The sequence below is a fragment of the Plecotus auritus genome, assembly GCF_963455305.1.
Source record: "Plecotus auritus genome assembly, chromosome: 9".
Taxonomy (NCBI): Eukaryota; Metazoa; Chordata; class Mammalia; order Chiroptera; family Vespertilionidae; genus Plecotus; species Plecotus auritus.
Genome location: NC_137783.1, coordinates 83,504,236 through 83,527,753, shown reverse-complemented (window position 1 = coordinate 83,527,753; position 23,518 = coordinate 83,504,236). Strand labels below are relative to the sequence as shown.

The following is a 23,518-nucleotide window of genomic DNA, read 5'->3' as shown; positions in this document are numbered from 1 at the left end:
GCCCCACCCCAGGCTTTTACCACCCTTATTGTTTGTGTCCATAGGTAATGCATAATGCATATATGTTTATAAGTTCTTTGGTTAATCTCTTCCCACCCATCCCCTACCCCTACACCCCATTCCCTCTGAAATTCGTCAGTCTGGTCCATGTTTCCATGCATCTGGTTCTATTCATCAGTTTATTTTGTTCAGTAGAGTCCTTGTTCCTTTATTTTGATTTTTTTATTCAATTGTTGATATGTATTTATTGGCATTTTATTATTTATGTTTTTTATCTTTTTTTCCTTTTCTTAAGCTTTTTTTTTACTGTGAAGCTCTTTATCTGACCTTCAATTCTAAATGATAGCTTTGCTGGGTAGAGTAATCTTGGTTGTAGGTCTTTGCTTTTCATCTCTTCGAATATTTCTTGCCACTCCCTTCTGACCTGCAAAGTTTCTGTTGAGAAATCAGCTGACAGTCATATGGGTGCTCCCTTGTAGGTAACTAACTGCTTTTCTCTTGCTGCTTTTAATATTCTATCTTTGTCTTTTAACTTTTGGTATTTTAATTATGATGTGTCTTGGTGTGGGCCTCTTTGGGTTCCTCTTGTTTGGGATTCTCTGTGCTTCCTGAACTTGTAAGTCTTATTTCTTTCACTAGGTTGGGGACGTTTTCTGTCATTATTTCTTTAAATAGTTTTCAATATCTTGCTCACTGTCTTCTGGTATCCCCATGATACGAATGTTGGTACACTTGAAGTTGTCCCAAAAGCTCCTTAGACTTAATCTTCATATTTTTGGATTCTTTTTGCTCTTCTGATTAGGTGATTTTTGCTTCCTCATATTCCAAATCACTTATTGAATTCTTAGTAACCTCTACTGCTGATTTCCTGTAAATTATTCTTTATTTTAGTTAGTGTATCCTTCATTTTTTACTGTCTTTTTAAATGTTTATGTTCTTACTAATTTCCTTTTAATTCTAAGATCCTTAAAATTCTCACTAAGTCCATTGAAGCTCTCATTAAGATCCTTGAGCATCATTACAACCATTATTCTGTATTTAGTAGTTTGCTTGCTTCCATTTCATTTAGTTCTTTTTCGGGAGATTTCTTCTGTTCTTTCATTTGTGACATGTTTCTTTGTCTCCTCATTTTGGCTGCTTCCCTGTGTTTGTTTCTATGTATTAGGTAGAGCCTCTATGTCTCCTGGAATTGGTAGAGAGACCTTGTGTAGTAGGTGTTCTGTAGTGCCCAGTGGCTCAGCCTCCATAGTCATCTGAGCTGGGCACTCTATGTGAGCCCCTCCGTGGACTGTATGCCCTGTCTTGTAGTTGAGCCTTGATTGCTTTTGGCGTCATTTGGAGGAATTGACCTCCAGACCAATTGGCTGTGAGGACCAACTGCGACTACAGTGGAAGAGCTGCTGTGCAGGGGATACCCTTATGAAGCAGTTGCTCACTAAGTCTGCTCGTTGAGTGTGACACTTGTGAATGTGTAGAGTTGTAATCTGGCATGGTCTGAAGCTGTCCACCGGGTGCATTGGCTCTGGGGCTCCCCTGCAGGTGCATAGTCAGCAACTGCCGGTGCCCTGTCTCAGGCCACTGGTCAGGAGCTATAGAGCAGTCTGCAGATGGATGCTACTTATGTTGGGCTTAGAAGTGCCTAAGAGAGACCAAGCTGTGAAGCAAGACAGGCTGCTGCTAGTGCCGGGCCTGTGGCCTCATGTTGAGAGGTATGGGACACACTGATGCCAGCTCTTGCTTATTTGAGAGATTTGAGGAAACTTTGAAGCCTGAGCTAGGACAGACCATTCATATGGAAAAGCTGCTACAAACAGCTTGGGTGGGGCTGTAAATTGGGTGGGGCAGAGTCTCAGGGAATCACCAGGGCAGAGGGAACAGTGTGAACCAGGTGGATGGACACTCATATATGGCACCTGCCAGTCAGCTTTCCGACAAGGGAGATCTCAGCATAAGAACGATGCCTGTGAACACCTCTGTCTGGGAGAAAGCTGCCCCTGGATCCCCCACAAGTCACTACCCCAGTGCAGGAGCTCAGAGAGAGCAAGTCCACATAATTTTGTGCACTGGCCCTTTAAGAGGAACTGCCTGGGACTCCATTAAGCCTCTGTATCATTCAACCACAAACCGCGCTGGTTTTTACAGCCTGAAGTTACATGGACTTCTCTTCCCAGCTCTGGAACCCTGAGCTGGGTGTCTAGTGTGGGGCTGGGATTCCTTGCTCCCCATGGGAGGCCTCTGCAGCCAAGACATTCCTCCCAATTTAAAAAAATTGCACATGTGGGTGTCAGTCCAGCCCCTTCCACACCTGTGCCCCTTCTACTATCTCAATGTATTTTCTTCACTTCTCTAGTTGTAGGACTTCTATTCAGCCAGCTATCAGGTTGTTTTGAATGATGGTTGTCCTGTATTTTTGTTGTGATTTTGATGTGGTTGTGGGGGGAGGCGAGTACATCATTTACCTACCTTGCCATCTTGGTTCTTAGATCCTGTAGTTTCTTCTTATTTGATTCACAGTACTTAGGCTTCATGTGAATATTTCTAGTTATTAGTTTGTAACAAAGCTATTGCAATTCCTTTTAAGGGCACAATTAGAGAATGAAAAGAAGAAACGAGAAATAGCAGAAAAGGAAAAGGAAAAAATAGAACGTGAAAAGGAAGAGCTAATGGAACGTCTAAGGCAAATTGAAGAACAGACATTGAAAGCCCAGAAAGGTAAAAGTTGCTTTTTGACATTGGATTCAAAATGGTTGCTCTTTTGTTAGGTATAGTATTACTTAAATAAGTATTTTCAAGTGTACTATTACTCTATATTGTAAATGACTATGCATATTAATTTGTTTCTCTTGTTCGGGGTTCCATAAACAAGGACCGATTTTCAATACTTCCTAGCATTTAAACAAAAGAATTTATGCAGTGCTTTATGGAAATTTAAATACTGTAAGACACCTAAGTAATTTAACGCATTTTTAAGCTATTCTGACTGTAAACTCTTTTGGAACTCAGTCTCTAATTTTGATTTGACAAAATTCTGCAGTTTAGACTCTGACTGAGTAACTCACTTGGTTAGAGAGTTGTCCCGATACGTCGAGATTGTGGGTTTGAGTCCCGGTCAGGGCACATACAAGAGTCAACCAATGAAAGCATAAATAAGCAGAACAACAAATCAATTGTCTTTCTAAATCAATAAATAAAAATTTAAAAAATACTACAGTGTATAGAAAGGTTAGATTGGATTTGGAGAGAGTGGTTTTTATTAAATAACTCTAGGATTTACTACTTTCAAAACAACAAATAGTGAGGAGGACAAAAGAAAAATGGTGTTGAGCAAAATAAGATGCTTACCTCCTTACTAAGGAGTAGTATCTCAGGGCTAACATGAAATCTACACTTCATAAAGCGAGAATTAATGCCTGCTTTCCTGACAACTCATAGAATCAGCCATTAGTTCTGTTGGAAATAGAATAAGGATATTATTCTATTTAAGGTTTATTAAATAATAACATTGAATAAATTTTATTTTCTTTCCTTACACCAGCCTCCCATAGTGGAGAGTTCTCTTGAGCAGTGCATTAGTAATTTGCAAATGGGTATCTAGAGAAGGAAGTCACAAAGATTGCTATAAATCCACAAACTGGTTGATCATTCCAATTTCTAAGGAGATTATAAATAATTTCTAAGGGAAAAAAACATGACTCATTAGAAGCCTCACTTCTTAGAGCTAGAAGACCTAGGAACTATTTAGTTCAAAGTCCAGAGGAAGCAGTGACTTGTTCACAGGCCACAGCACAAGGGCAGAACTTGTTTCCTGAATTCCAGCTCCATGTTGTTTCTGCCATGTTAGGTGCCTTTTTCATTAATTAAAGCGGACATTTATGAAGTGCCTGTTTTATGCTGTATTTTAGGAATGCAAATACATAGTGTATATGAGAGTGAAGTCTGTGGTTGGCAGATATAAAAATATTAACCCAGTGAGGTATGAGTGCTAAGTGCCATGTGAATCGTATAAGCAATACTTTTAGAGGAAGAATGCTGTAGAAACCCTGGAATAGCCCACGTGGGGGTGGCTCAGTGGTTGAGCATCGACCTATGAACCAGGAGGTTACGGTTCGATTCCTGGTCAGGGCACATGCCTGGGTTTCGGGCTCAATTCCCAGTGTGGGGTGTGCAGGAGGCAGCTGATCAGTGATTCATTCTCATTGATGTTTCTATTTCTCTCTCTCCTTCCCTCTCTGAAATCAATAAAAATATATTTTAAAAAAACACAAAAGAATCCTGGAATATACCAAGTGTGTTTTTTAAAAAAGCATTTAAAGAAATTGATGATATTGGTCTGATTTTAAAGAAAAAATTGAATGATAGCACTTTTATTTATACAATACCTTCTCTGAGAGAATAGCTACTTACTAAATCCTTTAATCTCATTTGTTTAGGATGTATAATAAACATATTAATAATTTTCACACAGAAAACGATCCAAACACTAAAGAATATAAGGAAGATAGAACATAAGTAAGAATATAGAGCATCCCTATCAAGATAATTTCAAGTCAGTCATCTTAAGGCAAATGGCATTCATTTTTTTCCCCTAATAATGAAGATTTTCCAGGCTGTCCTAAAATCTGTATGATTGTCTTGTAAATTATGCTAAATTTTCATTCAAATGCAGTAATTCTGGACATATGTAAGTCCTGATATTTAGTAGATAAACCTATAAAAGTTTTTTTGAGAAGAAACTTTTCTATACTTTATTATTGTCATTTTATTTAAAAAGATTTGTTATATTTTATGTATTTTTTTGTTAGTCCTCACCCAAGGATATTTTGTTCATTGATTTTGAGAGAGAGTGGGTGAGAGGAAAGGGGAGGGGGAGAGAGAGAAGAGAGAAACATCTATGTGAGAGAGACACATTGCTTGGTTGCCTCCCACATGCACCCTGGCCTGGCTGGGGAATCCAACCTGGACTCCTCGGTGGAAATCAGCAGTTCAGATCTTGTGCATATTTTGCAGCATGTTCCCTCTCCTCCTATTGTATTGCTAGGTGATGTATTCCCTGGGCCATTCCTCACTGGGAGTTTTCTCTTTCTGTTTACTGTGTTAGCTATACTTTTCCTCTCATCTTTCATAGCCCTCCATTCTATTTATTTGTAATTCTTTTCTGAATAGAGAGCTTCTGAAGAGGATCTGGAGATGGGGAGTCCAAGAGGAAGATCAGTTGTTAGGATGTCTTTGCTGCAAACTTCAGTGAGCTTAAGATGTCATAACAGTTTCTGAATGCAGCTTTTTTTGGGGGAGGGGGGGAGTTCCCTACCTCTCAAGTCTGGCTTTTAAAGATGTTCTTTCCTTATCCTTTCCTCCTCCGCCACAGGAGGAGCTTCCCATGCTCTTTATACTTGCAGTTTTGCTGATTTGGTGGTTATAAATATCTTATCTTTTTTGGGCGGGGGCAGAGTTTCAATGCATGGTTCTGGTGGCTCACTGTTTTGCCAAAATAAATTTGGTAGTGTATCTGGGTCTGTGTCAGAGAATTCATGAATTTTTAGTAGATGTTTCTCTGTGGATGGGCTTTGGATTATGAACCTAAATGTTAGAGGTAAAATGAAGTTTCTAGAAGATAGGAAAGAAGAATATGTTCATACCATAAGGTAAAGATTGGTACATTGAGCTTTATCATTATAAAGGGGACTCTGGCCCTTGGTGCCTTTTAAGGGGGTTTGTAAGATGTATGAAGATCATTTTCTACATTATTGTAAGTGTTCCTTTGGACTTGGATCCTTTCCTCATGCTTTGCTTTTTTCCCAGCTCTCCTAGATAGTCATTGGAATTATTGTAATGTCCTTATTTGTTAACTCCATTACAATCTATATATATATAAAAGCCTAAATGACTGTTTGACCGGTAGCTATGACATGCACTGACCACCAGGGGGCAGACACTCAACGTACAGGCATGGAATCATGGAACAGACTGATGAATCTCAGAGGGAAGAGGGGAGGGGATTCATGCACCGGTGGGGTCCCTTGGCTTGGCCTGCAGGGATCAGGCTGAATCCGTGCACCCAACCTCCAACATCCCCCAAGGGGTCCCAGATTGCAAGAAGGCACAGGCCAGGCAAAGGGACCCCACCAGTGCACGAATCCGTGCACCAGGCCTCTAGTCCATTATAATACTGGATAATCTGTGGACCTAGTCTATAGTCTGTCTTTTTGGTCCCATGTCCTGGTATGCTTGGTAATTTTGGTTGAATGCCTACCATTGTGTATGAGACTGGGTGATGTTATTTTCTTTTAGAGAGACTTTAATTTTCCTTTGCTTGGCAGAATGTGTGCAGATTATCTTGATGGAGTTGAACTGGGTCTCAGGCTTTGTTAGGTTGGTCTCTCTGGTCTGTAGTCCTTTGGGGGTGCCATCTGAAAGACTGCATATTTGTGAGGGTCTTTCTATCTGAACTCCAACCTTTGATTCCGCAGTTACAAGAGGGTGATGATCTCTTTGCTCAGCTGTTTAGCCTTACAGCTGCCTTTTCCTTGTTTAGCAGTGTCTTAGCCATATGTGTATATTTTAGGAGTTGGCAAACATCTTGAGGGAAGTAGCAAGCAGATTTGGGGACTTTTCTATTCACTCCTCTTCAGGATCTTGGCATCTCAAACTTTGGCTGCCTTGGCAGCCCCAAAGTCTAAATAAAATCTGTCTTCTCAGCCTGGTAGATCCCTGCTGGCCTCCTGCTCTGTGTTCTGCTCCACCTCTATCACTATTCCACTCTACTAGGAAAAGGGCAAAGGAAAGGATAAACGGTGATGGAAGGAGACTTGATTCACAATACAAGTCCACTCAGCCCCCCAGCTGCCCAGGGCCGGCCTGAGGCACAGGCAAGCCTCGGATGGCGGCTGCACAGCCACCCGGGGTCACCCGAGGCTCAGGTAACCAGGGCCAGCCAAGGCTTGCGCTGCCGGCAGTGGCAGCAGCAGAGGTGTGATGGGGCGTTGCCTTCCCCTGATCGCCGGGTCGCCTCCTGCCCCTGAGGGCTCCTGGACTGTGAGGGGGGCAGGCCGGGCTGAGGGACCCCCCCTCCAGTGCATGAATTTTCATGCACCAGGCCTCTAGTATATAGATAATGTAGTATAGAATTGTACACTTGGCACCTATATGGTTTTATTAACCAATGCCACCCAATAAATTAAAAATTAAAAGAAAAGCTTTGGAAAGATTATTATTATTATTTGGGTTAATTCTCACCTGAGGATATTTTTCCATTGATTTTTAGAGAGAGTGGAAGGGAGAGGGAGAGACAGAAAGAAACATTGATGTGAGAGAGACACATCAATTGGTTGCCTCCTACACGCACCCTGACCAGGGCCAGGTAACCTGCAACGGAGGTACATGCCCTTGACCTGGGACCCTTCAGTCCACAGGCCAACGCTCTATCCACTGAGCCAAACAAGCTAGGGCTGGAAAGACTATTTTTTAAAAAACAGTTGTGCGGATTTTCATTTCTTTGTTACAATTTTTAAATTGTAATGTAGATTTTTTAAAAATTACTGGTCTTCTTTGTAAGTTAAAAATGAAGTATATGTTCATTTGCAGGCGTGCTAATTTTTAAACTATACAGATTAGATTCCTTGCTACCATTTTGACTTCTTTTGATAACGAGTATAATTGGAATTAACTGTTGTTGGGGTGGGGCTTGCATATATTTACAGAACTAGAAGAACAGACTCGAAAAGCTCTGGAATTAGACCAGGAACGAAAACGAGCAAAAGAAGAGGCAGAAAGGCTTGAAAAGGAGCGTCGAGCTGCTGAAGAGGCCAAGTCAGCTATTGCAAAACAAGCTGCGGACCAGATGAAGAATCAAGAGCAGCTGGTAAGGAGCCTTAGCTCTTTCTTAGAGAAAAAGAAAAATGTAGACAAAAGCAGGGAGTGAACCTTATAAAACTAAGTATATTATTATGGCTTCTGGAAAGCAAACTAAAGATACAAGTAACTTAATAACAAAGGGTGGAAATAAACCTTCAGATGAAACAGAATAAAATACAAATGAAGTCTATTGCTAACAAAAGATTCTGATTCACCTTAAACTTCACATAAGCCACTGGCATGTTTTGCTTTAGATAAATTGACAATATATTGTAGTTTCTATAAGATAACTGAAGGCCATATTGATGGATTTTTTGTTTAGTGGACTTGCAAATAATAAGGAATAGGCATGACACTTAGAAGATTGTGGATTTGAATAAATACAATTTTTTCTTTTGTAGGCTTTAGCAAATACTTTATTGATGAAAGTTAAAAAATAGCTCCTAAGTGGCACATTTTGAATTCCTGGTCCTGAAACATGAATAAGTTCTTGTCTGTAGAATAATAAAAATTCTTTCACTTTTCTCCTTATTAGATCTACTGTGAATAAGATATTTATGATCTTAAAGAAATAATTACCTTTTTTAAAATGGAAGACTAGGAAAACATAAAACAGCCCAATCATGTTCATATAAGCTTTGTTGACTTAATATGAATTATTGAAAATATGTTGTTTTTTAGTTTGAGTAATTATATTGTTTATTTTAGGCAGCAGAACTTGCTGAATTCACTGCCAGGATTACACTTCTAGAAGTAGCCAAGAAGAAAAAGGAAGAGGAAGCTAATGAGTGGCAACAAAAAGTAATCATTTATTTGTTCATTACTATCATTTATTGAATACTTACTTTTACCTAGCAATCTACTGATTTTATAGAGATGAATAATAGGATACTGTTACAATTTAGAGGGGAAAGATACCTGTGTGTATTGTAGTAAATATTAATCTATTGTTGTAAGCTAAGTACTTTGGAAACACAGGAGTGGTGAATGAGGCAGGTGTTGGGGAAACATAAGTTTAAGCTGGGTCTTGAATAATAAACTCAATTTTGGGGTAGAAAAGATTGGGAATGGTTAGAGGACTGAAGAGGAAGTTATTCCAGACAGAGGGAAATGAATGAGTGTAAGAAGGATGAAAGTGCACAACAGATTTGAGGATAGCCAGTGAGCAAGCAACTCAGAAAATTTGGGAGAGGTGGCTGGAAATTAAGTTGTGAAAGGCTTTATATAAATGCCCTGCTAAGGCAAGATGATGGGGAATATCTGTAGATGTCGGGTTCCAAAGATTTTAAAACAGGATTGTAACATGATCCAGGTATCCTATATAATAAGAGAGGAATATGCTAATTATCCATTACACCGTAACATCATGACCAATCTACAAGTGGTGGAGAGCTACAGGAGGGTGGGGCAGCGGGCTACAAGCAGCAGAGAGATACCAGCGGTGGTGGGCAGGTGGCCAGCTGAGGCAAGCGGCAGCGAGCTACTCGTGCATGAATTGTGCGCAGGGCTACTAGTAGTTTTATAAAATTAGGTTGTCAGTCAGTGTGAAGGATGGATTGAGATAGTGAGTAGGATTACTATAGAACTAGAGACCCAAACTAAGTATGTGGCCATGAGAATAAAGAGGAACAGGAATTCTGAGAGACGTTTTGTGGTGGATTCAAAAGGGCATGGCAACCAGATAATTGGTTATAAAGTGGAATTAGGGAGATGCAGTGAAGATGATACTGAGATGTTTTTTCGGGGGAGGGGATTTGTTTGAAACCATTATTGTCTGAAATTGCACAAAAGTGAAAACTAAGGCTATAGTTGGAGGAGTGGGAAATATAAGATAATGAGAGCTTAATTCAAACTTTAGATAACATTAATTCTTAAATGTATACTTATATGACTTTTCTACAATAAAATGAATATAGTTTTCTTCATTCTTGTATTTTCTTTGTAGCAGTTTAAATTTCATAAAGTTTTTCATATATTAAGAATTATGTATATATAATTGTACAAAAGGAATAAAACTCTTAACCTACCTGTTACATTTTTTTATTAGAATTTTATAGAAACACATAAACTTAAAAAATAACATCCCGGGGCATAGGTGTGTCACACGTATATGTTCAGAGTGAGGTCATACTTTATAGACTATTTTATTTTAGTCAGTTTTCATCTCATCTAATATTAGACTATTCAAAAAATTTTTTTAATTTAGTTGTAATTTACATTATATTAGTTTTAGATATACAACATAAAAATTCATATTTGTATACATTGTGAAATGATCACCACAATAAGCCACCATACATAGCTACAAATTTTTTCCTTTGTAATAAAAACTTTTAAGTTAACTCTCTTAGCGACTTTCAAATATGCAGAACAGTATTATTAACTACAGTTGTCATTACATCCCATGACTTATTTTATAGATGGGAGTTTGTACTCTGTCATATTTTGCCCAACTTTGCCTCTAGTAACCACTACTCTGTTCTCTGTATTCATAAGCTCAGTGTTTTGTTTTTTTTCTTGTTTGTTTTTTTCTTTATTTACTTTATTATGTTCCATCCCATCTATCTCCCCCTGAACCTTCCACAAATTGGTGAGATCATATGATATTTGTCTTTCTCTGTCTGATTTATTTCACTTGGCATAATGCCCTCAAGGTCCATCCATGATGTTACAAGTGGCAAGATTTCCTTCTTTTTTATGACTGAAGAATATTCCATTCTCTCTCTCTGTGTGTGGTAGGTAGACACACACATACACACACACACACACACACATACACACACACACACACACACACACACACCGTTTTCTTTAATCCTTTATTCATTAATGGACACTCAGGTTGCTTTCTTATCTTGGCTACTGTTAATGCCGCAGTGCATATGAGGATGCATATCTCTTTTCAGGTTAATGTTTTTGTTTCCTTTGGATAAATATCCAGAAGTAGAATTGATGGGTCATATGGTCGTTTTATTTTTAATTTTTTGAACAATCTCCATAATGGTTTCCATAGTGGCGGCACCAATTTACAAGTCCCATCAATAGTACATACATAAGGATACTTTTCCCCCCACATCTTTGCCAATACTTAACTATTTTTTTTTTTTATTATAGCCATTCTAACTGGTGTGAGGTACTATCTCACTGTGGTTCCATATTCATTTCCCTTCTGATTAGTGATGTTGAGTACCTTTTCATGTACCTATTAGTCATCTCTATGTCTTTGGGAAAATGTCTATTCAATTCTCTGCCCATTTTTAAATTAAATTGTTTGCTGTTTTAAACTATTGAGTTGCATGAGTTTTTAATATATTTTGGAAATTAACCCCTTATCAGATACGTAATTTGTAAATACTATCTCCCATTTGGTAGGTTGTCCTATTGTTTTGTTGATGGTTTCCTCTGCTGTGTAGAAGCTTTTTAGTTCAATGTAGATCCACTTGTTTATTTTTATTTTTGTTGTCTTTGCTTTTGGTATCAAATCCAAAAAATTCTCACCAAAACCAATGTCAAGGAAGCTTGTTGCCTATGATTTCTTCTAGGAGTTTTAAGTCTTCAATTTAAATCTTTGAGTTAATTTTTGTGTATGGTATAACATAGTGGTCCAGTTTCCTTCTTTTGCATGTGGCTGTCCAATTTTTCTAACACCATTTATTGAAGGATTGTCCTTTTAAAAAATATATACATTTTTATTGATTTTAGAGAGAGAGAGATAGAAATCAATGATAAGAGAAAATCATCGATTGGCTGCCTCCTACACACCCCCCACTGGGAATCAAGCCTGCAACCTGAGCATGTGCCCTGACTGGGAATTGAACCCTGAGCTCCTGGTTCATAGGTTGACACTCAACCACTGAGCCACACCGGCCTGACTTGTCCTTTCTTCATTGTATATTCTTGTCTGCTTTGTCATCAGTTAATTGAACACATTTGTGTGGATTTATTTCTGGGCAGACTATATTCAAAATTGACCCAAAAGGTATTTTATAGTTAATTTACCAGTGTCCAAAGTAGGACTTTGCATTGCATCTGTTTGCTCTGAGTCTGTTTTTAAGTAGGACGGTTCTTTTTATGATATTTAATTATTGCAAGCACCCAGATTTTCCCTCCTTTTGTATTTGACCAGTTGCTTTTTCAAGGTGTCATTCAATTTTTCCTTTTATCAATATTTCCTGTAAAGTAGAAGATAGACCTAAAAGCTTAAAGGACTCAAGTTAAAAGGTGTTGGCTATGATGTCTCATAGGTGAGATTTCCATATACTTATTATCCAAATTAGAATATTTTTGAAAGTGAAAGGGAGGGGGTGTTATTAGTAATTACTCCAACACAACAGTGTAAAGCAGAACTTTTCAAGCAGACCAGCACATTATGATCACTCAAGTAATTGGTGATGGTGGATACTTCCTGTTGCATCATACCAGACGATAATATCTAGTGAACTCACCATTAAGGATTTTAATTGATTATTTGGATTAGAGTAATAACAGTTTGATTCCTTCATTGGTTACAGTTTCCCTCTTGTGGCTAAAGAAAGAAAAATGTAATCTATTAAGTGTGGCATTCTTTGGCATTATACTAATATCCATTTCTCATCAACCATTTACAAAACATAAATTTTAGCAGCAATAATCCTTGCCAGAATCAATAATATTATTAGGGTTTCCAAAGTAACATTTTTTAAAAATTCTGTCACTCCTGCCTGATGGGATTCTTCATTAAAAATAGAATTTTCATCAATAGGGCCTGTTTTCATTATTTGAAAAATAGTTTCTGTTAGGAAGATTTACTTGATTTTTTAAATTACTGATTTTTAAAGTTGCCGATATACTTTTTATTTTTATTCAGGCTTATGCAGCCCAGGAAGACTTGGAAAAGACCAAAGAGGAGTTAAAAAGTGTGATGTCTGGCCCCCCTCCACCTCCACCACCACCAGTCATTCCTCCAACAGAAAATGAACATGATGAACATGATGAGAATAATGCTGAAGCTAGTGCTGAATTATCAAGTGATGGGGTAATGAACCATAGAAGTGAGGAGGAACGTGTAACAGAAACACAGAAAAATGAGCGTGTTAAGAAGCAACTGCAGGTATTTAAAATTTGCAGTTGTATGCATATTTAAAATATAGTTTTCATTTTCCTCATTTATCAAGACCAAATTACTAAAAAGGAATATTTGATTTTTGGAAGCTTTAACACTAGCGGGCCTTGTGATTGGTTTGTGGGTGCTTAGCCTACAAGCACATCAATCATTTCTTTGGTTATATGAATCCATTAGCAAATGTTTATTACCTTGTGTGATCAGCCCTTAACTAGTAAGTTATTCTTTTTTTTTTTATTAATATATTTTTTTATTGATTTCAGAGAGGAAGGAAGAGGGAGGGAGAGATAGAAACATCAGTGATGAGAGAGAATCATTGATCGGCTTCCTCCTGCACGCCCCACACTGGGGATCAAGCCCGTAAATGGGGCATGTGCCCTGACCGGGTATCGTGACCTTCTGGTTCATAGGTTGATGCTCATCCACTGAGCAATGCCAGCCAGGCAGTTATTCTAGGTTTACCCATGTTTAAAGATAGAAAATATTTAATGCTGTGTTTAAAAAACAAATGAATTTCATTTTTAAACAAAGTATACTAGTATATTAAAAAGCAGTAATGTAGCCCTGACCAGTTTGGTTTAGTGGATAGAGCGTCGGCCTGTGGACTCAAGGGTCCCAGGTTCGATTCTGGTCAAGGGCATGTACCTTGGTTGCAGGCACATCCCCAGTGGGGAGTGTGCAGGAGGCAGCTGATCAATGTTTCTCTCTCATTGATGTTTCTAACTCTATCCCTCTCCCTTCCTCTCTGTAAAAAATCAATAAAATATATTAAAAAAAAATAAAATAAAAAGCAGTAATGTAATAGATTATCTGTATGGCATTACATAATCTGAATTATTTACTTACTGATCTAATCACAATTAGATCAAAATAGGATATTTTAATATTTCTAGGCTTATTTCTCATTAAGTTCACTAATTTTTTAATTGGTGAAATGTTCAGATATTAAAGAAAAGAGAATAGGGTGATTATTGTAATATGTTAAGATTTTTGGACAAAGCTTATGGTATAGATTTTAGATCTTACAGTAACATTATTTTGTGATGGCTACATTAACTCTTTTGGTAGTCATTTCAAGTATTGTGGTCAAGTAAATTTAGATTAATACACAAAATCGTAATGGTTAATGGGTGTAGAAATGGAAGTCCATGTGTATTCTTTCCTAACCACGGTCCCCATGATTACTAAAAGTAAAACAAACTTACGGACTTTAAAGATTTCACAATGGAATGCTAAATGTACTAAAAAGCAGATTCCTTATGTGTATATTGTCTTTAAGCCTTTTTCTTAAGTTTTGAAAATCTAAGAAAAATAATCTTTATACTTTTTAATTTTTTAAACATAGGCATTAAGTTCAGAATTAGCTCAAGCGAGAGATGAAACTAAGAAAACACAAAATGATGTTCTTCATGCTGAGAATGTTAAAGCAGGCCGTGATAAGTACAAGACTCTGCGACAGATTCGACAAGGCAATACAAAGCAACGTATTGATGAGTTTGAAGCAATGTGAGAGCTGTTATTTTGCATACATGTTCTTCATAAGCTGAACCACCAACAGAGAAAAGCAGGCCTTTGCAGATGTGATGGAATGCATCCCACCTTGCCAAAGCACTTACACCAGTTTGACTGTGGTGGCTAAAAGACATATTTGAGGGGAGCTCTTCAGCGTTAAGGCAGTGTGACATCATGCTTGGTTTTCTTTTTCTTTTGAGCCAGGGACTGGAGAACAGTGTTCATCACCTTTCATATTTTGCATTTTTCTTTTTTTTTTTCTGTTGAAGGTTAACACTAATTATCATGTCTGACAAATGTGTAGGTGTGATTTAAGCACTGTGTACATTTCAAAGGATGATGGTGATTTACTGAATGATTAGGTTTTTCCCTTGTCCCTTTCAAATTTTACCTGCATGTAGTTCCCCATTCTTTTTCATTGTTTTCTCAGTGTGCCCTTCTCATATCTTGCCATGCCTATAGCCATAATTCTGCCACCATACAGATCATTGGCAGTGTTTAAAATGAGGGTAGGTCACAGGTACACAGTTTTTGAACATTGTGTACAAGATGGCTGTGAATTATGAAAGGATAAGAAAGTTTAACTGTAGTGTGCAACTGGTGGTTAATTTTTTAAATCCCAATTTTATTACGTTATTGGGTATTTGATACTTCCTTATAGTCATCTTTGACAGCTGAGTTGATTGGTGTTTCATCTTCTGTCATCCTTTGGTTTTCTTTGCCTACCAATTCACAAAGGTGTAGAGAGCAGGTAGTAGTGCCCTAGGAGAGTGTATTGGTGAAATACTACCTGCAAATAACAGTTGTCTGAGTTAAAAAGTTTTGCTCTCTCATATATTAGTTTAGACAGACATTTACTAAAAGAAAACATGCATTTGTTGGTAATTGATTATAATCATTAAAAACCTTGGGCCTTCCTGAAAGGGCAGCATATGCAAACATCAGTCCCCTGAGGCGACAGTGACACTACCTCACTACTGCACCTGCAATGACTGGTTGTTCAAGCTAATGTTTTATAAGCATAGTATAGTACTTTCAATCATGAACAACTATGTTTGAGATTTCTTTTTCCCTCAGAATATCTTGGAATGCTAAATTTTTAGCTGCCTTTTTGTTGAGCTGAATTGTAGGACTCTGAATTGTATTAAAATTGTAAGCTTTCACTGGTATACAATCTCCCTGGAGAGGTGTTGTATGTCTGAAGAAGTTGTGTGTGTGTGTGTGTGTGTGTGTGTGAGAGAGAGAGAGAGAGAGAGAGAGATGTTGCCTTGTACCATCTGAAGAGTTTCTGTACCTTCATTTCTTGATATAATTGTTACATGATCATTTTAGCATATTTGGTTCCTAAATCATTATGCTTTTTTTCCCCAGTTTCTAATTAAGAGTACTTAAATTTGGTTTGTGAATCCTGTTTTAGAAATTATAATTTTGGGCAATACTAAGTTCAATTATGTCTTAAGAAAAAATCTTTCCAGTTTGAAAGATGTTCTAATATTCACATGTTCTAACATTTTCTTTATTGTGTAAACATCTGGATTTGGAAATAAGGAAAGCCTTTTTTTCTCTGTGTGGTTCAGCTACTTTTTATTTGGTATTATGCATTCAAATTGACATTTATTAGAATTGCCATTTTATTAAGACATTTTCATGCACAGTAGATTCAAATTGTGTCTGAAAATATCTCTTGTGCTTTTTTGATTTTGCTGACTTTAAAAGGATTAATCTGGGCAGACATTATGAAAAGGAAAGGTTGCATTTAATATATTTTTTGGACTTTGTAGGACAAAATATAACTGGTTAACCTTGAAGTGACTGTAGTACAGTGGTTGTGCACATGCTTCAAAACGCTGTGGAGGAAAGTGTTTCTATTTCCAGCACGTAGAGGAAGGCATGGTGAACCTTCTGGCCATGCTTCTCCAAAACATTAAAGCAATTGCCATGACAGGGGAAAACGTGGATTTTTATTAATTTTTTTCATTTTGAATATTGTACACTACCATTGCTACATGAGTTTGATACCAGTGTTGAAAAATTACCAGTTATATTGGCTGTTTATAATCTATTTGTAGATTAGGATTAAAATGGAGTTAATCCATTTTTAAAGCTGTGTGAATTTTTCTAAACAGGAAAAACTATTTGCGATATGGATTTTCATAGTGATTAAACCAATTATAACTTTTATTATTAGCAATTGAGAGCACATGTTCATATAGCAATGTAAAAATATATTAATGAGTATTCGGTAAATTCCAGCAGGCTTTTACCAATAGCATAATTTTGTGTTGTACAATTAAGTTACAGTTACATCTATAATTTTGGATAACATTCATTGGTTAACAATAAAGTGACAAAAGCTCATGCCTTTAAGGTCCACTGTTGTTATTTAACATGGATTTTTTTTGGTATATTTCCTTAAAATTACAATCTCATCTTAAAAATGAAAAGTGGTTAGGAAAAATGTCAAAAACCTCATGGAGTTACTCTTTCCCCTAAATTATACCTATTCTAATATGGAAATAATAGTGCTTATTAATTCTGTGGAAAAATTAAATTGATAAATAGATTCTTTTGATAACATAAATCAGGATTTTCAGTCATTGTTTTTATTGTATAGTGTTTAGTTTCCTTTTTCCTAAGGAAGATATAGTTTCATTGTCATTAATTAATCTCACTTAAAATGCTAATACTCTTTAAAGAACTGAACACAAAGTACATCTATTTAAATACATATTCTTATTTTAAAGTAGTGTTACATAGCAGTTACCATAAATCTAGAAGTTAACTTTTTTTTAAAGCTTCTTAATAATTCTTAACATAAATATTATTTTTAAGTAAGAGCTAAGTGTAAAAATAGGAAAAGCCAAATGTCTTCTCGGTTTATAGCAATATTTAAAAACATATATTTTTATTGATTTCAGAGAAGAAGGGAGAAAGAGAGAGAGAGAAACATCAGTGATGAGAGAGAGTCATTGATCAGCTGCCTCCTGCACACCCCACACTGGGGATCCAGACCACAACTCGGGCATGTGCCCTGTCTGGAAATTGAACTGTGACCTCCTCATTCATAGGTTGATGCTCAACCACTGAGCATGCAGGCCAGGCTATAGTAATATTTAACTCACTTTTTTATTGCTATTCTCAAAGGCAGGTAGTGATTTCTTCTGATCCTGTCAGAAGGGAAAATTTTGTGAAATTTTGCTTTGTATCTAACCAGAATTTTTCTTAATTAGAATTTTCACTTACAAAGTGTCTTTGAACAAATTGGAACTCTCACTCCCAATTATTATTAGAAAAGAGTTTCAATATGAGTATTCTGATTAAAAATAAAGTATGCCTACCACTTTCTCAGTTTTGATTATCTTGATCTTGTTAGAAATGAAGATAAAAACATTTTAGATCCAAAAGCCTCCCATTCTTTGTATGATGAAAACAATTAGTTTTTTTTATCTAAAGCTTAAAGTTGAAGTATAAGGAATTACTACCTTTAGTATTTTTAAAAATATATTGTATTGATTTTTTACAAAGAGGAAGGGAGAGGGATAGAGAGTTAGAAACATCGATGAGAGAGAAACATCGATCAGCTGCCTCCTGCACACCTCCTACTGGGGATGTGCCCGCAACCATGGTACATGCCCTAGACTGGAATCGAACCTGGGACCTTTCATTCCCCAAGTGGACGCTCTATCCACTGAGCCAAACCAGCTAAGGCCTTGAGCATTAATTTACTGAACTGATTAGATATCTTTAATAAGGATAAGGGAAAACATTAAATACGGAGCTACACTGGTAGACAAGTTTCTTACGTTCTAAGTGAACAGATCTTTAGCATTTTCTTATTCTGTACTTTTTTTAACTAGAGGATTATGCATCAAATGTTCTGATGTGGTTTATCATGTAGAATGACAGTATTCTAGTACATTTCAAAAGCTCAGTGGATTCTGCAGATGTTTTGATAACTTCATAAAATGTTAAGGCAATCTCCCATTCTACACTGGTAACCAGGAAAAATTGGCTCTTAGTGTTTCCTTTATCAAAGCTTATCACTTTCCCACCCTTGACTTTTTCACTTAAATAATCTCAACTCTCATTTTTTCCTAGTGGACCTACTTTTTAACTTGTCCATCTTTCAAGGTTTTAAGAGCTGTCATTTTCCCTCTGGAAATCATAACTTCTTGCTTGGTTGCCTCAATATTTTGACCTTTCTTTAACTCTGTGATAGGAGACTTCTGAGTTCAGGTTACATACACTGCTGTAGGAGTTCAAGTATCCATCACTATTTTCCACAGAATTTTAAGGTCAAAGATCATGACTGAGATAATTACCCTGTGGCACACCTTTTAAATTCAGGTTTATGTTTGGCTCTGGACTTCCTTAGCTGCTACATGGTTCCAGGTTTTTATTTAATGATCTTCATGTAGCCAGTATGCTTTCATTAAGTACCAGCTATGTTCTGGGAGATAGAAACCAGATTAGAATGGCTACGACCCTTTGTGATGGTCTATCTCAAAATGTGGAACTTCAGATATTACCTTAGCTCCTAGACCATTTGCCTTAATCTGTTACAAATACTAGATTGTTTTTAAAATAGCAGTACCATTTTGTTGATTCATATTATTTGTATGCCCAGATTCCTCCGCGCTTGTATCTAGTCAGTTGCTTCCATCATGTAATTTATTATTTGTATGTTATGTTTATTTAATGTTCATTTAAAATTTAGTTGTACTTTGATATTTATGCATGTCATTTAGTTTGCTCTTAAAAATAGTGATACTGGTTTTAATTTATTTTTACTTAGTCAATATAGCCAACAGTCTATCTTCCGAGTGGTAATAGGGATCAGAGTTTCCGAGATTTATGTGGCAATCCTTGGAAGAATTCCTTTTGATAAAGTGTGGATTTATTATATGAAATTTTTGCATCTTTATAATGTATGCCATAATATCTCTTTTAGTTTTTTACACGTTAAGATATTTTAACTTCTGTTTTAGACCTGGAAATGCATGTATGCCTTAGACTCACAAGGCAATATATCCTTCTCCCTTTCCTGTTGTTTATACTGAAAAGTCTGTAATTCAGGCCTAGCATTTGAATCTGTATGCCATCATTCCATTTGTATTATTATTTACTTTAAAATTTTAGCTATTTTGGATAAAAGATGCAGTTTTGTGATGAAGGAAACTACTACAACATAAAGAAGATCAATAGAGGAAAATTAGTGACGGAGAGAGAATAAGAATACACAGTATAGTTTCTCAAATATGCTTTTTCTTTGATAAATTACTTTACATTTTATAGCTCAAATATTAAACACTGGTCAGTATTTAAAGATCTCTTTTAAAAAGTGCCTAATTTTAAGTTTTTCCAACTCTATAGGAAGATTTGTTCTGTACCCAATTGATAAACCATTCAAGTATCATAATCCATAATAATCTGTATAAATATTTGAGAAGTTCAATGGCGTTAGAAGTTTGGGTTTGAATTTTTTGTATATTTAAAATACACATAAAATTTTAACCATTTTTCAAGTGTACAGTTCAGTAATACTAATACATGCACATTGTTTTGCAACTATCACCACTCTCCTCTCCAGAACTTTTCCAGCATCCCAACAGAATCTCTATTCATTAACCATTAACCATTAACTAACTTCCTATTCCTCCTTCGTCTTAGACCCTATTCTACTTTCTGTCTCTGAATTTGACTGTTCTAGGTACCTCTTATAAGTGGATTCATAATATTTGTCCTTTTGTGTCTGACTTATTTCACTTAACATAATGTTTTCAAGGTTCATCCCTGTTAGTGCGTGTGCCAGAGTTTTATTTTTTTAAGGTTGAATGTATTCCATTGTATTTATGTACCGCATTTTGTTTATCCTTTCATCCATCAGTGGACATTTGGATTGCTTTCACATTTTAACACTTGCCAACAATGCTACTGTGTACATTGGTGTATAAATATCTGTTCAAGTCCTTGCTTTCAATTCTTCTGGTTATATACCCACAAATGAGATTGCTATGTATAATTTTTTTAGGAGCTGCCATACTGTCTTTCATAACAGCTGTGCCATTTTACATTCCTACCACCAATGCATAAGGGTTCCAGTTTCTCCACATCCTCACCAACAGTTATGTTTGTTTGTTTGTTTGTTGATAATAGCTATTTTAATGGATGAAGTGGTATGTCATTGTGGTTTTGAATTGCATTTCCCATGGATGCATTTCTCTGTGATGTTGAACCAATCTTTTCATGTGCTTATTCACCATATTTATATCTTTGCTGAAATTTTTATTCACATTTTGTCCATTATTTTAAAAATGTGTTCTACTGACTTTTTACAGAGAGGAAGGGAGAGGGATAGAGAGTTAGAAACACCGATGAGAGAGAAACATCGATCAGCTGCCTCCTGCACACCCCCTACTGGGGATGTGCCTGTAACCAACGTACATGCCCTTGACTGGAATCGAACCTGGGACCCTTTAGTCCACAGGTCGACGCTCTATCCACTGAGCCAAACCAGTTAGGGCTTGCTTGTCCATTTTTTTAAATTGAGTTTGTTTTTTTGTTGTTATTGAGTTGTAGCTCTTTATGTTTTCTGGATAATAATACCTTATCAGATATATGAGTTGCAAATGTCCTCTCATTCTGGGGGTTGCCTTTTAACTCTGTTGATAATATCCTCTGATGCACAAAATTTTTTAATTTTGATGAAGCCAAATTTATTTTTTCTTTTGTTGCCTGCGCTTTTAGTCTTCATGTGTTTTAAAGGAGGAAGAATAATTTTGATGAAGCATATGTATTACTAAAGAGAGGCAGACCAGGGTGGATATGATGTACACTGGTTAGAATCGAGGGATGAAGAGAAGACCATCTTGACTGGAATAGACAGTGGGTCACTGTGCATTCATGTGGATGGTAAAGCTGGTGTGGGTTGGGTCAGATTTATGGAGCCTTGAATCCTGAGGTGGTTTGGGTCTGATTTACAACCATCTGGTGCCTTTGGGACTGACTGACAGAAGGGAACAATTACCAAACTTAGGTCCAAAGCAACATTCATGCTGCTGTGTAAGGTCTACTAAGAAGTTCAGAGAATAAAGAAAGCGTAGTAGAACTGTGTGCACTGTGATTAGCCGGAAGAAAGGCTGTGGTCACGACAAATCACTATCTTCTGAGAACTTAAAGGAAATGTCTGGATGTAACTTGCTCTCATGTTTGCAGATTGTAGTAATGTTTTTTCTTCTGCTTATTTTTCAAGTGACCTCTTTTGGGACAGTTAAGGCCTCCATTTTTATTCTTTCATCCAACCTTTGGGGATGGGTTCTTCTGTGGCACAAAAGAACTGGAGATACACCCAAGAAAAAATAGATTGGATTCTGAGTTCTAATTCCAGATGTTATTCCCTCTTGTCTAAGTTTTATAAGCAGTTTCATAATTCTGAATTAGATGATTTCAGAACATTTCTCTGGAGTCAGATTTAGACACTTCTATTCCAGATGCATTGTCTGGAATGTAATGCCCCAAAATGTAATGCCTGACCCCAAACGTCAGTGTCCATGTACTTCAGATTTTAGTACTGGCTTATAGTTGACCACAGAGCATGCTTACAACAACAGTTCTATCAATATCCTTTCTGCTCCCAGATGGTCCTAATTGTGTTGTGACTAGAAGACACTTGACGGGTTTTTTAAAACAGGTTTTTAAGGAGTTAGGAAACTTGTTCTTAAAAGATCATTATGAAGAAGTAATATTCACCAAAACAGCTTAGTGAAGATTATCTCAGAACATTCACACAATCACTGGCTTTGACAGCTTTGAGTAACAGGAGATTTCTATAGGTGTTTTCAAGTTCGGGATCATATTTGATCATGCTTCATCAACTTAGCTTTTCTAGAGGTGTGATTCGATGCATCTGCTTATGCTCAAATGATGTATTTTTTCCTCTTGTTTTTGTTATTTTCCCCATATAATTCCTAATACAATATATTTCTCAATTTTTAGGCTATGAAAGTGTTTGAATATAGGTAAATAGAATATTTGGTAATCTAAGTTACAAGTGGATGGTTTTCCTCCCACTAGCTTTGTAAAATATAACAACTTATTGCTGGTATGTAGATAGTACTTGACAGTAGCTCATTTTTGTTTCCTAGAACTTTAAGTTGATTGAACTATCATCCCCCCCCTCTAGAAATATTAGTATCTTTTCAAAGTAGTTGATCATAAGTATGGAAAATGTTTTTGTTGGTGGGTACAAACAAATCATTATTTGGTAGTTTATATGTATTCTTAAAATATCCTGAGAAAAATACCTCCATTTGGTAAAAATGGAGTACCAGGCAGTATAAAACTTAGAATTAGAACCCAAACCTAATCATCTGAAAGTTTATAATATAGTTTCATGTACTAGGACACATCACATTCTAAGACAAGCTGATGTTTTAAGGATATTTATGATGAGTTTGGGGGATATAAGCTGTGTCAAAGGCTTTGCACATCAACTGTAGACACTGTATCCATTAGAAAAGGAGGTTTACATCTTTAGAGGAGATTATTGGCATTAATATTTTTGGAATGTTCCCTAGCATTAGGAAGACTGGAAGCAAGTATGTCATCCAGATTACTGGTATGTCTACAGGTAAGAAAATGTTCTCTACCACCTCTTATTTTTGAACCATTATGCTTTAGTTCTTAGATATTAGAAATTTAAAAGGTTTTTAGTTTAATAGTGTTATGAAAGGAATGCTGAATGGGAGACAACAAGGAGGCACGGCATTTTCCCTCATAAAGTAAAAGAGTAATACATAAGTACATATAGTCATTCATTCTTCCAGACACAGGGTAGTGGCTATTTATGCAAAGCACTGTTAAGAGTTATGGGAGATAGATGAGACCCTGTGACTTTATTGTGGAAATTGTTAAGTCAGGGAGTTGAGACATGGACTCATATTAAGATAATAGTAAAATACTGGAAGAAAAAATGAGATAAAATGTTCAGGGGTTAGAGAAATGAGAAGTCACTTGGTAGGTGCCAATTAGCAAATAAGCATGATATTAACTAAT

At 36.5% G+C, this 23,518-nt stretch overlaps 1 protein-coding gene across 2 annotated transcripts in view; it reads left to right on the top strand.

The window, feature by feature from the left end:
* The window catches only part of RDX (radixin), a 100,141-nt gene that overhangs the window by 57,656 nt on the left and 18,967 nt on the right, over positions 1 to 23,518 (top strand). Inside the window, exons 10-15 of one of the 2 annotated variants that reach the window (XM_080687073.1) lie at positions 2,582 to 2,712; positions 7,698 to 7,858; positions 8,560 to 8,652; positions 12,698 to 12,940; positions 14,298 to 14,458; positions 23,041 to 23,093. In XM_080687073.1, the coding sequence (XP_080543199.1) occupies positions 2,582 to 2,712; positions 7,698 to 7,858; positions 8,560 to 8,652; positions 12,698 to 12,940; positions 14,298 to 14,458; positions 23,041 to 23,093 (842 nt within the window). The remainder of the gene's footprint in view (positions 1 to 2,581; positions 2,713 to 7,697; positions 7,859 to 8,559; positions 8,653 to 12,697; positions 12,941 to 14,297; positions 14,459 to 23,040; positions 23,094 to 23,518) is intronic. The other variant, XM_080687074.1, reaches the window with a different exon arrangement.